General features: G+C 35.0%; 1 protein-coding gene across 1 annotated transcript in view; it reads right to left on the reverse strand.

The window, feature by feature from the left end:
• Tmem244 (transmembrane protein 244) overlaps window positions 1–8,667 on the reverse strand; it is a 34,405-nt gene extending 25,738 nt beyond the window's left edge. The window contains exon 1 of the mRNA XM_058580873.1: window positions 8,470–8,667. Coding sequence (XP_058436856.1) covers window positions 8,470–8,502 — 33 coding nt within the window. The 5' untranslated portion in view covers window positions 8,503–8,667. The remainder of the gene's footprint in view (window positions 1–8,469) is intronic.
• Between the last annotated feature and the right edge of the window lie 7,825 nt (window positions 8,668–16,492).

A 16,492-nucleotide genomic window follows, 5' to 3' on the forward strand; every position in this document is an offset into this window, starting at 1 on the left:
ATTGGGTCCATTAAAACTAATAATGATTGTATTGGTCATGAAGGTTGTAGTAGTTCTGGGAAGTGAAAGGGAAGGTGAAGTAAATTTTCCTGTTTTCAACTTCTGGCTAGTCATTTCCAGTCAATTCAGGACTTTGAAATTTCTTCCCTAATCTGTAAAGTTCAAAAATGTCTAAAATGCTTTAGAGAACCAGTTGCCTCTTTGATTTTCTAAAGTCTCAAAATAATATAAGCTCATTAATTCAATTCTCAAAGGATTAAAAAAAAGTTCAAAATTTAAAAAATATAAAAACATGAAATAAAATGATAAAAATAATTCATAATGTCACTACTCACTAGTCTCATTATTCAAATAAACCCAAATTAAACTGCTATTAAACAACTCTCAGATTCTTCTGGTCAACATATCTAGCTTTCAAACATGAGAATCAATTGGGAGCTTTACATTCTTCTCCTTAGTTCAGTATCTAAAAAGACATGTCTTAACGATGTTTGTTTTTAAAGGCTGAAATTATGGCTATGCCTTTCCCTCTTTTATATATTTTGTAAGTTTTAATGAAAGGAAGAGAAAGACCAGGTATTTATTGTATAATAATAGCAAGTCCTACTTAAAATTGTACCAAATGTAAATTATTAGCAAACAGACAAAAATATTTTTACAACCTGTTCTTAAAAACTTAGTGAAGTCCTGAGGTTGTGGCTCAGTGGTAGAGCGCTCACCTAGCATGTGTAAGGCACTGGGTTCCATCCTCGGCAACACATAAAAATGAAATGAAGATATTGTGTCCACCTACAACTAAAAAATAAATATTAAAAAAATAACTTAGTGAAGTCCCCCTCTCTGATCTATAACACTTTGACAACTACTTTGAGTTTGCCAAATTTACTCTGAGACATCACAATGACACCCTGAAGTCAACATCAAATATCCTGGCAAGATGATTGACACATTTTTCCATAAAGTTGAGGCACAGTATAAGAGCATGGAGTTCAAGATCTTGGAATCTTCTCTAATGGTATTTGAGTTACTAGGCTTTCCAAATTCTTATATTTTGTTCATATAAGGATAGGGAGGCCTGATCAATTTTGCGTGTTTGGAACAAAATTAATTTCATCAGTGAAAAATATAACTTGTTTCTGATGTTCATTAACAAAATCTCTAGTATACTTTTCAATAATATTTTCTGAACTGCCTGAGAACTTATTCAAGTATGAATTCCTAATAAGGGTACTTTAGATGTTAATCAACAGCTCCTGGGGTACAGATTAACATTAATTTATGTACACATATTTCATACTATATTATGCTAAAGTATTTTGTACTTCACACAAAATATATTTTCAAAATATATCATATTTTTATATTAATATTCACTTATTTCCCCTTTAAAGGATGTATAATTTAATAAAAAGCCTTTGCAAGAATATGACTAGGTATAATGTGTAAAGTTAATGTGAAATTGTACCACATTTATTTTTCAGTGGCAAAAAGTGAAGACAAAATTTTAAAAACATTTTCCCCAGAGTCTCACAAAGGCAAGTCCAATTTCCTAGACAACCACCAAATTATTATCACGCATGGGAAATTTTATATGGACATGAAATATTACTTCTGTGGAATTCATATTCAAATTTCTTCAGTTATCCTCAAAATCTGAGAATCCTGGAATCAAATCAAATTTCACATGTTGCATTTTGTTATCATATCTGTTAGTGTCTTACTCTAAATTTTTCTGATGGTTTCCTCATTATTAGATTCTTTGGGGAAGAATTCTATAAAGGTAAAATTGTGTATCTCCCATTGCATCTCATAAGGAGAACATAATATGACTTTGTTTCATTATCAGTGATGGTCACTTTGATACTTTGATAAAGGTGATGTATTTGTGTTTTTATTTGTACTATTATCCTTTGTAACTAATAAGTTATGACTTGAGAGTAGGTGAATATCTTGTTCCTTCAAAACATTTTGCCCAAAGCTTTTAGCACCCATTAACAGATCTTGTCTGAATCAATTATTTACATCGATGATGTAGACTGATGACTTCATCATTTCATTTTTTCTCCATTTTAGTAGACATTCTTCCATAAAGAGATTTCCTCTTTTACCCTTGATCTTAGGTGTTAATTTATATATTTATTATTTATTCATTTATTTTTGATAACTTATCTTTTTGTTTTCTCTAGCATCATGATCCTTGGGGCTGGGTGTGTAGCTCATTGGTAGAACACTTGCCTAAACATGCTTGAGGCCCTGGGTTCAATCCCCAACACTGAAAAACACAGAATAAACAAAATAATTATGATTTCTGTTGATGCCAAATGGTTCCAAATTTGGCCTACAAGACACCGTTTGTGTTCTTTTGACATGTCCCCATCAATGCCTTGCTTTCTGTGGTAACCTGACATTCCCAAGGAGCTGCTACATTTTTTCCATTTTTTCAGCTGTGTGCATTTTTGTTGTTTATATTCTCTGTTTTTTTTCCCCATTGAGCTCTCTTTCTATGACTCATGAATCTATACCACACTGAATTAGTTGTAGAAACTTTATAGTATGTTTTCTGTTTGTTTGTTTGTTTGTTTTTGGTATCAGGGATTGAATACAGGAACACTCAACCACTGAGCCATAAGCCATATCCCCCAACCCTATTTATGTGTGTGTGTGTGTGTGTGTGTGTTTTATTTAGAGACAGGGTCTTGTTGAGTCACTTAGGGCCTTGCTAAGTTGCTAAGGCTGGCTTTGAACACATGATCCTCCTGCCTCATCTTCCCGAGCTGCTGGGATTACAGGCTTGTGCCACGGCACCTGGTTTATAGTATGTTTTAATATCTGACAAGGCATACATTAACAGGTTTAAGCTCATGTTAGGTATTCTTACCACATATGCACAAACAGGCACAGAGGCACAAGGACACTTTGGGGAGTGATGAATATGTCTAACACCTTGATGATGATGATGATTTCACAGGAGTTTGCATCTGTCCAAATTCATCAAATTGCACACATTAAATATGTTTAGTTTTAAAAATTTATTCCTCAACAAAATTATTTTTAAAATATTTGATAATGCCAGTCCCCTCTTATCTCTTTGTTTTAGGGTTCTCATATGTATATATAAACTTCCAAATCTGACAGAATAACTTCATAAAACAATTCTGGGATTTTTTTTTTGTGATTATGCTAAATTCACTACTAAGATGGGAATAAGTGATAGGAATAAACTTTATAAGGTTTATTGATGCTATCTAAAACCAAGAAAATCTCCAACTTTATTTAAGTCTACTTTTGTATCATTCAGGCATACTTTAATCTTTTCTCACATAGCTTTCACATACTATCTGTCAAGTTTATTATTAAATAAATTCTTGCTACTAAGTTTTATCTTTCATAACATCATCTAACTAGCTACTATTTGTGTATATAAAGGCAACTGATTTTTGTATTTTACATTAATATCTTATTAACATATTGAAATGTGTTATTATTTGTGTTAGTATTTTCATTTTTCTCCCTAGTTATCTTTATTTAAGATTTATTTTATATTATACCAAATTTAGCTGCTGTCAAATCACAAGACTTCATTTTTTGAAACTCAATATATATTTTACAAAAATTTTAAATGCATTTTCACAGTAGTAATTTTTTGAGCATACACCCCCCAAAATATTTAGTAATTAACTTATAAATCATGCATGCAAATAGATATGCATATATCACCATACTCAGATCGGATCACATTATAAATTACACACAAAACCAAAATTTTAAAAGAATAAGATACACACCTCATGATTCAGGGTCTGAACCCAGGCGCTTTACCACTGAGCCGTACTCCTAGCTCTTTTTATTTTTTATATTTTATTTTGAGACAAGGTCTCCCTAAGTTACTAAAGATCTTGCTAAGTTGCTAAGGCTAGCCTCAAACTTGTGATACTTCTGCCTCAGCCTCCCAAGTCACTGGGATTACAGGTGTGTGCCACAGCACCCAGCCAATCATCAGAATTTTTTATTTGTTCTTTTTAGTTATCTATGTCAGTAGACATATTTATTTGACATATTTGTACAAACATGGAGTACATCTTATTCTAATTAGGATCCCAATCTTGTGTACATGATGTGAAAATTCACTGTGGTGTATTTAAAATGTACATAGGAAAGTTAAGACAGACTCATTCCACTTCTTATTCCTATTCCCCGCTCCCTTCTATTCATTCCCCTTTGTCTAATCTACTAAACTTCTGTTCTTCCCTCACCCCCATTTGTTATGTGTTAACACCCAGATAGCATCAGAAAGAACGTTTGACTTTTGATTTTAGGGGATTGGCTTATTTTGCTTGATCTTATATATAAATACAATAGTATATATAAATAGACTTAGTTTCACTTCTGTTCTAATTCTTATGGCTCTTTCTTTTATTGTGGCCTAATTGGATTGACTAGAACTTCCAGTATATTTTTAAATAATAGTGAATTTAATGTATATCCTTGTCTGGTTCTTTGCCTTTTTAAAGATGTCCCTGTTTTTTTCCACTGAGTAACACACCCTATTTAGGACTGTGATGTGATGTGAGGTGAGGTGAGTGCATGTGTGCATGTGTAGTTATTGATATTCTTTAATACTAAAGAAGAATGTTTATAGCAGATCAATTCACAATAGCTAAACTGTGGAAGCAACCTAGATGCCCTTCAGTAGATGAATGGGTAGAGAAACTGTGGTATATATGCACAATGGAATATATTCAGCATTAAAAGAGAATAAAATCATGGCATTTGCAGGTAAATGGATGGAGTTGGACACTAAGTGACATAAGCTAATCCCAAAAAACCGAAGGCTGAATGTTTTCTAATATGTGGATGCTGATAGATAATGGAGGTTGTGGGGCAACATGGGAGGAATGGAGAAAGTTTATATAGGACAAAGGGGGGGAGGAGGAAAGAGAGGAGGCATGTGGATAGGAAAGATGGTGGAATGAGATGGACATCATTACTCTAAGTACATATATGAAGACACTAATGGTGTGACTCTACTTTGTGTACAACCAGAGACACGAAAAATTGTGTTCTATATGTGTGCTATGAATTGAAATGCATTCTGCTGTTATGTATAACAATTTAGAATAAATAAATAAATTTAAAATAAGGAAAAAGAAGAAATCATCAGTTTCTATTTTATTTAGTGTTTTAATTAGGAATGGCTGTCAATTTTACTCAAAGACCATTTTAGCATCTATGAAGATGACCATATGATTTTCTACTTAAATTTACAAATATGATTAATTATGCTAGTAGATTACCTAATACTGAACCATCCTTACATTTTTAGAATAAATATAATTTGGCCATGATACTTTATTTGTATGATGTCATCTTAGATTCTGTTTGCTTTGCTTATATGTTATTTGGATTTTTACCTTTATATTCATAAATGAGATCAATCTTTTGGGGGATGGGGGCACTGGGGATGAAACTCAGGGGCACTCAACTCAATCAATGAGCCACATCCCCATCCCTATTTTGTATTTTATTTAGAGACAGGTTCTCACTGAGTTGCTTAGGAATACTCCTGCCTTAGCCTCCAGAGCCGCTGGGACTATAGGAGTGCACCAACACACCTGGCCCATCTTTTTTTGTGTTATCTTTAATTTCTGTTTCGTTAAAACAGCTTCATGTTTTTCTTCTTTTTCTATACTCAGAAACAATTTAAGAAGCATTGGAAGTATATGAACTTTGAAAGTTTAGGGGAATTCTCTTGTGAAATCCGAGCCTGTCCCTTTTATAATAAATAGCTTTCTCCATTTATCTTATGGAAACTGGAGGCTCTTGTGTGATTTTGCTAAGCAAGAATGCTCCCATCGCCTACAAAGCTTACTCTTAGAGCAAATAGCTGTATGTTCTCAAGGTCTAGCTCATATGCCATCTTCCCACTGCACCCTGACTCCAGGACAGAGTCAATCTGTCCCTTTTTTCCTTTATATCTTTCTCTTTCTCCCTCCCTCCTTCTTTCCTCCCCCTCCGTTTCTCTGTCCATCCTCCCTTTATTCCTTCCCTCCTTCCTTCTTTCCTCTTCTCATTCCTCCCATCCTTACATCTTTCCCTCCATTGTATTATGTGTATGTCTTACAGATCTGACCACATTTGTGTAGTAACACACTTATTTATGGAGGTGCTTATATCTTCAGCCTCTCTGAGACGTGAAGCTAGTCATGTTTAATTCCTCATCTCCCAAACTGTTTAACCGTTGGTAGATATTCAATAACTACATTTTGAGTAATAATGAAGGAAGGAAGGAAAACATAATGAAAGCCTAGTCCAATGGGAGCCATATTCTATCAATGAAAAAATGTAGACTTTATAGTCAGATATGCTGGAGTTACTCTCCTAGTTCCTCCCCAGCAAGTACGTGACATCAGCCAGTTACTTTCTGAGTGTTTCTTCTATTTATCTGTAAAACATAAGTAAGTTTTCATAGTTTTTTTGTTGTTATTGTTGTTTTTTTCAGTTATAGATGGATACAATACATTTATTTTTATTTATTTATTTTTATGTGTTGCTGAAGATCAAACCCAGTGCCTCACACATGCTAGGCAAGCACTCTACCACTGAGCTACAGCCCCAGCCCCTCATAGGGGTTTTGTGTTCAGAACGTATGTAAAATTCCCCGTATTCAGTACTATATCAACAGAGAATTCTTTCTTTTCCACTTCTTTCCATCGAAAGCCTTCCTTTGAGTTCTTACAACAATTCCTAGAGAAACCAAGGGATGTGGCCCTCTCTCCTGTTGGACCATAGCTCAGGATGCAGCCTCCATTGAGCCGCTCCCTTGGAAAGGGCCTCTTCCAAGGACAAAATTCTCCAGTCCAAGGAAATTCCAAACTGGGTTGTGTCTCTGAGATCTTTACATACATTCTTTTCACAGAGGAAAGTTTACATTAGTTTAATGTAGGTAGGAAAAGTGCATTTTGAACATCAAAACACTGTATTCTGAACAACAAATTACCAGTCCTCATACCTGGGCTTGCTTCCCAGTTTTTTTGTGCAATTTTCCCAGACAGCAAATTAATTAAATGGCCTTTGGCCACAATTCTTTCCCTTGTGTCAGCTTTTCTCTCGTTTAAAGCATAGAGATGGGGGATTTAATTAGCCCAATGCCTGGCACATTGTGTGCATTCAATATGTTTGTGGAACCTTGGAATTATCTTCAGATGAAGGTCACTTTTGCTATTAATATTAATTTAGGAGCGTATAAGTAATTCCCGTGCTGATAATACTGACAATAAGCAAAGATTGAAGAAAAGTTAACTCATAACCCACAGGATGTGCCATGAGAATTCAGACCGTCACCCAACTCACCTCTACTTCACATGCTCTGGGATTTTAAAACTGTCAAGATCTGCACCAACCATGAACATATTTCTCCTGCAAGGAATATGTATGTATTTGTGTGTGTGTGTGTGTGTGTGTGTGTAAACCGAGACTAAATATAGAGTCCCTGTTCTTTGTGTAAGCTACTTAAGACAAAGGATATTATCTTTTAATTTTTTATCTCTTCAGCAAGTTGTTATTGCTAGTTGCATCCCAAAATTATTTATAAATTATGAACAGTTTTAAAATCCTTTTTAAAAACAAATTTCTTAGAAAATGTTTTCCTTGAAATAGTGTTTTCACTGACCTAGAAAATTTTTCTTAGCTGTTGCCATATTCAACATTTCTCACTGATGATGTATGTGGTGATGATGGCATTGAGCAGAAAAAGCTCAAGGAAATACACATGGTGTTGATATTTTACTAAAACGAATGTAGCACTCACTTGTAATCATAAATTAATTTTTAAGTAAAAATCTGATTTTCCAGTGTCATTCCCTTAAGCCTGCTCCTTTATAGGCCTGAAGTCTATGTGAATTTACACAGCTGCTTTGAAGCTATGCATATTTCCTTGTTTTAGGTTCTTTGATTTTTTTAAAGGGGTATTTTTATACTGAAATAAAAACTATTAACACTAGCTTCAGGGGGAAAAGAAACTAACAACCCTACAGCTTAAAATGTTTTAATGCTTTGCCTTTAAAATCTTGCACATCCTTTAGAAGCTACAAAAATAAAAGCTACCCCCTGCAAAAAAAAAAAAAAAAAAAAAAAAAGAAAAGAAAAAAAAGATTGAGGACAAACTGTCAAGATTTTGGAACATGTTAGTGGAAGTACAGGTGTTAACACTAGAGAGATTGCTTCTGTGTAAAATGATGCTTTTAAACAGCTACTGTTTAAATGTTTTAGAATCCCTTCTTGGGCACAGGCGCCTCTGTATTGCCACCATTACCACAAGATGCAAGCAGTACAGCAGAATGTTTTCTGCATGGTACCCAGCCAAAAGCGAAACAAGTTGCCTACTGACAGAGAGGCCATTTATAGAACATACTCATTTACACAAGGGCTAGGCAGCAGGAAAAGCAATGCAAAGAAGTAACGTCTCTTTACCTTGCTTGGAGCAACCCTGACGCGGAGAGCCATGCGCACAACCTACATCAAGGAGGTGATGAGATCCGTGCTCCTTATACTGATGACATCTGGAAGAAGAGACAATTGTCACCGTGAGCTTTTCAATTACTCCTGGAGACTAAGTGTGAAACGCAGTAGTGCAGGATGATTGGATTACACAAAATGAGACAGAAGCCATCTGTGAGCCATGCGTAAGCTGCTGAGTGCCAAAATGAACATCCTTATTAGACGACTGAGTTCTCATACCATTTGTAGTTTGGTCAAATTTGAAGGATGAGTGGATTGTTTTTAAACAGTGCCGCAAATAGGCAGTGACGTGGAATTGTCCCTGGCTGCATGAGTAATTACTGCCTCGTATTTAAACTGGAAACATGGGTTTTTCAGTTAGGAGCTCTTGAGATTGTCCCCAAAGGCTGCTGCTGCCATTCATGTGAAAGCATGATACTTCCACTTGCAAGGGACACATACTTCTGGAGAAAGGACTCACTGTTTCCTTTCACATTGTGGCAAAAAAAAAAAAAAAAAGCCAAAACAACAACAACAAAACCTCTGGCCTTCAGTTAGGAAACAGAAGGATTTCCATGTTCTAAAGTAATGTTCATTGTATAGTTAGATAAATGATTTCCAAAACTGTCAGGATGCAGGATTGGAGCTCTATGTACCCCAAGGCTCCAGAACCAATCCTTCCCTTACCATTGTTCATTCCTTGTCTTTTGACTACCATTGACCTTGGACAGGAATTTGCATGTGTTCTGTCATTCTTTTTCCATCCCAACACCATTCTAACTTCCCTAAAGAACACAGCTTGAATACTTACCCTTATGCATAAAAGCATGAATCTGGTAAAAGCAAACAGAGTATCTTTTACAAGCCCAGGGCATATTTTTCATCTGGATATGTTATTAAATTTGACATTCATAATGCATATTAATAACAATATCAATGCTCTTTTGTTAATATACTTTAGACAATTCCTTCAAAATGTGGTTGTGCTGTTCTCTGCTTATATTGCATGTTCTTACAAAGAAAAACTTCTGCCTCCCAATAACTTTGTAACAGCTCCCATTGTCTGCTTCAGATTTTGACAGTTAGGCCCTCAATAAATGATGATTGACAGTCAAAATCCTATGTCTTGTCCTATTTGTAACAGCAATAAACCACCCTTTTTCCCTGAAGAGGGCAGGTAGAACTCCCCATGAGTTAGAGCCCAGAGAACTGTAAAGGACATTTGCCTTTCTTGTTCTGCTTCTAACACATACAGAGCAATTTATATAAGCTCATATTCCATTTGAATTGTTCTATTAAATAGTAATAACCGCAAACCTATCCTCTTAGGAATCTGATACCTCCTAAGTGCCTTGGGAACCAACACTAATTTTATTCTAACTGTTCACTGGATAAAATATTGAAAAGTACTAATTGTGTGTGTGTGTGTGTACATACACACATGCATTTACATCTACAACAATAAACATCCTTTTTTAGGATACTATTATGATCTGTTGTGAGAGTAGACATGATACACACACATTGAAAAACACTAACTCTGTTTTCCAAAGTTGCTGTTAAATTTATGAAGTATATACCTGTGTGTACCTTACAGGTACATATGTGTGTATAGACATTTTTTTCTATATATATTCATGCACAGTACCCATATGGTAGTTAAGGAATAAAATGTACAAAATCCTCTGTAAAGAGAATTGTGACTTTTGTCACAATTTGTCATCATGTTTTAAAAAAAGTATTTGCAGTCCTTTTGTGTGATTTGTATCCAGAGTTCTTCTTTGCTAAAACCTAATTTCATTGTTTCCTTCATAGTAGAGACATTCATAAATTAACACCTTTGATTCAAGGTATCAAAGAAACATTTGCAAGAGAGTACATAATTTAGAATTTCTTCCTGATAAAAACAGAGGGGAAAATGAGTTCAGATTCACAATTACTAATACTAAATCTTTAGGGCCAGATATTATTATAATTTCAGAAAAAAAATGAATTTTATATAGATAACAGTTTTCACATATTATATTACATGCCCCAAAGGTCTGGAGCTTTACTCTGTATTCAGAAACATTCTGTGAACACCAAAACATACAAATATCCACAAGGGGGATAAATAAAAACTGTAAAACAATTTGATATCAATTTAGTTTTGTCATTAAATTAATTTAGATCAGGTAATATTCTGCCACTGAAGGGTTATAAAAGCATTTTTCACACCTTTTTAGATTTTGGATTCTTAGTTGAGGAACTGTGAGCAACTATAGATTTAATGAGAATCTGAAGATTTGATGATAGAACACTTGTTAAATTTAATTAAATTTGGCCTACAGCTGCTTCTCTATCAAACTGCACTCTAACTTAGTATAGATACAACTGCAACCTGACAGAGAATATCTTGTTGTAACAGGTAGCAGAGGCTCAGCCAATCACAGCACCTCAGTTTCAGCCAATCACAGGTTGAGAACTGATGAGACTATGTCTATTTAAGGCAAAGGCCACCTCATGCCATTCCCAAATAAGGCAATGCCAACTGTAGCCAATCAAGCTGTTTCTGAATTTCATTTCCTTTTTTCTGTCTCTAAATATTGCCTGCCCACATAGCTGGGTGGAGCTCTAGAAAACCTCTCCTAGTTCTGACAGCTGCCCAATTCATAAATCTTTCTTTGCTAAATTTAAGTTGTCGAAAGTTTTTCTTTTTACATTCGAAATACAATTTTAAATAATTGATGAAATAAAAATGAGCTTTAAGAAAGTCAAATTAACCATAAGAAACAAAAAAGTGAAATTCCTTTGTCCCCAGTGTCAGTGTCTCTGAATGAAACAGATTCCCATTGATGCTTCCAGATCCCTCTGTTAGAGCTGACTTTGCTTGGGAAGTCTGACAGTATATTTTTTAGTTTTACTGGTTCTCTCTAACCCATTTCTCCTTTTCAGGGCCTTCTACCACATCTGCTATTCACTGCCTTTTTGAAATTAAAATAAAGTACTCTACAGGATATCACTAAATCATAAAAAGATATTAAGAACAAACAGAATGGATTTTATTTCAGGGAGCCATGGAAATAACAAAGTTGGGATAATTTTTTTCGGTTTATAGCTTTAATGGAATTTCCTTTAGATTTGGTGTACACCCACACAGGCACACACTTATTTCACTGTTTCAAATTTCTTCAGCAACAAATTGTGTTCTGAAAGACAAAAATCACAAAACAGGACAGGGCAGTAAATGGAAAGTACATGGAGTCAAAAAATCATTTGGCATGGTGCCTGTTTTTGAATATCCAAATTCTATTAGACAGTAGTTTTCATATCTCCCTACTATAAAACTAAGCCAGAGTTAACAATAACTGCAAATTTGTTTAGTTGAATCTCAGTGTCTCATTTTCTCTACTTCTAAGTGAGTTGACAACATTCTGGGACTTAGCTTATGCATTATATAGCAGAGGAACATTAATAGGATAAAGAAAAGAGCTGATAAGTATATACATTGTGTCCACTTGAAATATTGTTGGGAAAGAAAACATAAATTAGAGTAATTTCAATTCCATAATCCCAGAGCAAAAATAAATATTGATTCAAAAAATGTGAGCTGGATTTTTCACTAGGAGGAGAAGACAGAATGGTAGGAAGGAGAAGGAAGGCATTTCAGATGAGATCGACTTCAAAGTGCTAGGAACAAGCCAATGAGCTTGAGAATGTGGAAGGAGACTCAGGAGGAGGTGCTGGGATGTTGACTGTTTAGAGGTCTCAAAGAACAAACAGGAACATTGTGTTTTGGTTCAAAATAAAATAGAACTCTTCTTGAAGAGCTCTGTGAAAGACTAAATCAGCATATGATGAATATTATTTTAACAGCAATAAAGTATAAAAGACTGTATCAATGGTAACTACTGGCTTGTTGGAGAAAATTTGGGATTAGATTTTCAATAGCACTTTTTTTTTTCCTACATTGGGATTGAACCCAGGAGTGGTTTAGCATTGAGTTATAACCCTAGCCCTTTTATTTTATTTTGAGACAGGGTCTCACTAAGTTGCCTAGGCTGGCCTCAAACTTGAGATCCTCCTGCCTCAACCTCTGGAATGGCTGGGATGACAAGCATGTGCTACCAAGCCAGGCTTGACATCGCTTTTATTTCACAACTTCCATGCTCCAGCTGCCTTGCATGCACAAGGCCCTAGGTTCTATCCCTTAACACCACCAAACAAACACAAAACAAAATCATATTTTGAAAACAGAGACTAGTATATGAAAGATCATAGCATAACTTTTGAAGGAGGCAACAGAAAGAGATTCAGGAGGGAATTGCAATTAGGCATTATGTGAGCGTAGGAAAAGGGACCCCTAGGTGTTTGACAATCTATTCTAGAAATTTTTCTCTCACTCTCCGTGAAGAAGCAAAAAGGTGGAAAGTTAAAAGGAAAAGTTAATAAGTCTACTTTGTATTTTAATTATTGTCAAGTACCCAGGTGCTTAAGTGAAGAGTCTCATGTACATTTAAATTACTTCTGTGCCCTAGCATATTTGTAGAAATCTAAATGAGATGTTGTTCCATTTAAAATTTAAATAATTCCCTTGAGAAAATGCCAACCAGATTGCTTGAACTAGAAGCCAATGCATAAACATGTATTTGTTATTTACGTGTTAATGTGTTCAGTATCTCGATGTTTTTTTTTTTTTTTGCACAAAACCTAAAATCCTTTAGAATATGATTTAATTGACCCCAAAATGATGTTTAAATAAGTAAACAAACAATATTGAATTTTGCAGCAGCTGCAGAGAACACAATTTATAGAAAGGACTTTTTCAAGCCGTTTCAGAAGTAATGGTTACAAAATGTGATACTCCATTGTTCCAAGGGTTCAGACAAGCCTCAGCTAGCACTTTTACAAAATGGCAGGTTCCCATCCACGAAGGCAAATTTTTTAAATGGTGACTCAGTGGAGGGAAACTTGCCTGACACTCCAGAATGCTGAGGACAATTAAGGGGCCAACTTGGCTTTGTTCTGCAGGCTCACACTGATTGAGTCAGCCTTGGCTTTGGCAAGGCAGCTGCCGGCAGAAATGTGCAGTCATTTCCCAGAGTCTATATTCTGAGAGGAACTTAACTCTTGCAAGCATAATTTGAAGTTAAAATGGCAGTGAGGGGGTTCAGGTAATTTTTAATACTTGAAAATTCACAACTTCCATGCTCCAGCTGAGGGAAAATTTGGCTAAAACCAGATTTTACACACGCACACACACAAACACACAAGAGCGCACATGTGTGTATATATCTATATTTACATTTACATTTATATTTATATTTATAAATGACCCTAGAGTATTTTGGACATAAAACTGTTTTTTTAAAAATATATATATATATAATGAGTTAAGAGTGAATGAATCAGAAACATACGGATTAAATTTTCCCCGAAATTTGCATGGATTTGGAAGTCATGCAGAAAAGGGCACTTGGCAAGATGTTTTGGTATTTTATTGAACCAAAAATGTTTGAAAAATCATCTGAGGTGCTTTGGTAGACACAAAACTGTACCACTTTCTTTCATTTTATAAATAGCACTCAATAAAAAAGGGGGGCAGAGATTTAAAAGTCATCTAATTGAAATTTAATGAAGACATAGACTCTTGCTTATACAGCAACTAGCAAACTTCACAGATAAGCACCAGTTTTCCAAGGGATTGGGCTAAGGGCATTGAAGAGGAAATTGGAATCAGAGACAGACTACAGTTTGTGAATGTGCAGTGCCCCCAGATAGAGCAAGGGTACAACCTGGTACTGTCAGAAGGTTGTTTTATTTCAGGGCCATTTTTCTCCATTAACCTAAATGGAATTAAAATAAAAAATAACAACAACTAAAACATTGCTTCAAGGAAAACACATAGTGCTTATCTGTATGCTGTCTTAGGTTTTGTTTTGTGTCAACACACAGCATGTCACTAAGATGATCATTGGGCTAAGAGTGCTATAGCAAGGGCTTCTGATACTTCTAGTAGCTGGCTAGCCAGGTTTATACTAGTTCTGGTGCTTTAACAGGTAAAATAAGCTTCAAGTTGCTTTATAAGCATTTACTAGGTCATTAATGAAATGATAAATGAGGAAAATTTATATATATTTTTTAAACCTGCTGTTTCTTTCATTGTGATAATTTTTATTCAGCCTCAGCAAAGACCTTAGTGTAACATTACTCTCCCATTCCTTTTTCTGGTGGATTGAAAATCAGCCTCTTATTCATATAAGATTCATACAGGATCTTATTCAGTCACTATATGGACATAGGAGCTTAGAAAAATCACATTTTCTAAAAGGTCACAGGTTGGTGTTGGGTTGAAAAGAGGGGTAAAGAAATGGGAGGGGAGGGGAGAGGAAGGGGGGAAAGGAAGGACAGCAGAATAAAATAGACATTATTATTGCTGTATGTATATACGTGACTGTATGACCAAGGTGATTCTGCAACCTGTACACTCAGAAAAATGAGAAATTATACCCCATCTGATTCAAATGTATGATATGTCAAGATCATTATACTGTCATGTGTAACTAATTAAAACAAACTAAAAATTTTTAAAAAAGAAATAGAAAAGTGAGACCTTTTATAGGGATGGAAAACACAAAGTACAACAATCTCTGTAGTATTTAACCCATGAACTTAAAACTTAGATTAATGCCATGAGCATAAACAAGAATATCATAAAACTCAACTTACCCTACATTTGTTAATGACTCTGGTAAATGAATTCACTCTTTCTTTTCTTGGTAGATTAGTTCTAGCTCTTTAAAAACAAGGGCCATGTGGGGTGCATACACTAGTAATAAGGGTAGTTTTTAAGTAAAATTCAGGGGAGTCATTTGTAAAGCAGATCCAGCCACATGTGTACATTATTTCTTGGGCAAACTAAATCAACTGTATACCTAACATTTGAAATATTTGAATATCAGTCACTCTGACTTCTTAACTCTGATAATATTAGACATGTGCATAAAGACGGTATTTGGAAAGAATGAACAGCAAGGCAACAGGGGTTAGGTTTACTCAGAAGGTGGTAAAAATACCCAACATAGAAATTCCAAATTTTGATTTTTTTTCTTTAAAAGAAAATATTGTACCCATCCCAGGGGGATAGGCCATCATGTTAGCAGCTAAGTCTGAGACCTTTGTGAATGCCCATAATTGTATATTCCACCATAATTCCCCTATCTTCCTACAAAACAAAAGCAAAACCACAACTGAGTATACATGCACCTTTTTAAATACATACTATTTCTCCTTCCCCATTAATAAGCATGTGCAACTGACTCTGGAACATGCTAAATCAGTTGTACAATCTGATTTTTCTTGTTTCTTTATAGAATACACAGTGGCAAATTGCCTTATAGAGCAGGGCTATTGTAAGAACCAATATACCATTTTTCAGTATCAGAGATTTCTATTTTTCTAGCCAAAAGCTTTAAATTCTTATACCAGTTTACTTCCATGTTGGTCTTAACAATTGTTTTTTGTATACTCATTTACTTTCTCTTCACTTCCATATGTAGACATACAATTGTGTGGTTTTTTTGTTTGTTTGTTTTTTGTTTGTTTTTGTTTTAGGCCTGTTTATAAAAACAAACACAATTTTTTACCAAATTTATTGTATGTGCTATATTGGAGAGAGAAAAGATGCTGCAAGGAGGTGTGGCCACTGAATGAATTAATGTCTGGGTTCCCACCTTAGCAAGGGATCAGTTCATATAGAACTGCATGAGCTCCGTGAATACACAACTCAAATTTGGGCCTCAGCCTGGGTGTTACACACTCTGGGAGTGCTTTCTGATTCTCTCTCCCATACTAGTCAACACCTTCTTTCTACCTATATATTCCTGAGGCATCCTGAACATTGCCCATCACATTTGTTCTTACTTTCTGTTGTAATTGCCTGTTTAATTTTATTTACAACCACTGTGCTAAAAGCCCTAAGAAATCAAATTCAGTATTTCACCTACCTTGTTCATTT

This window comes from Marmota monax, unplaced genomic scaffold (assembly GCF_021218885.2).
Source record: "Marmota monax isolate L192 unplaced genomic scaffold, Marmota_monax_Labrador192_F-V1.1 WCK01_AAM20220418_F8-fsc00030, whole genome shotgun sequence".
NCBI lineage: Eukaryota > Metazoa > Chordata > Mammalia > Rodentia > Sciuridae > Marmota > Marmota monax.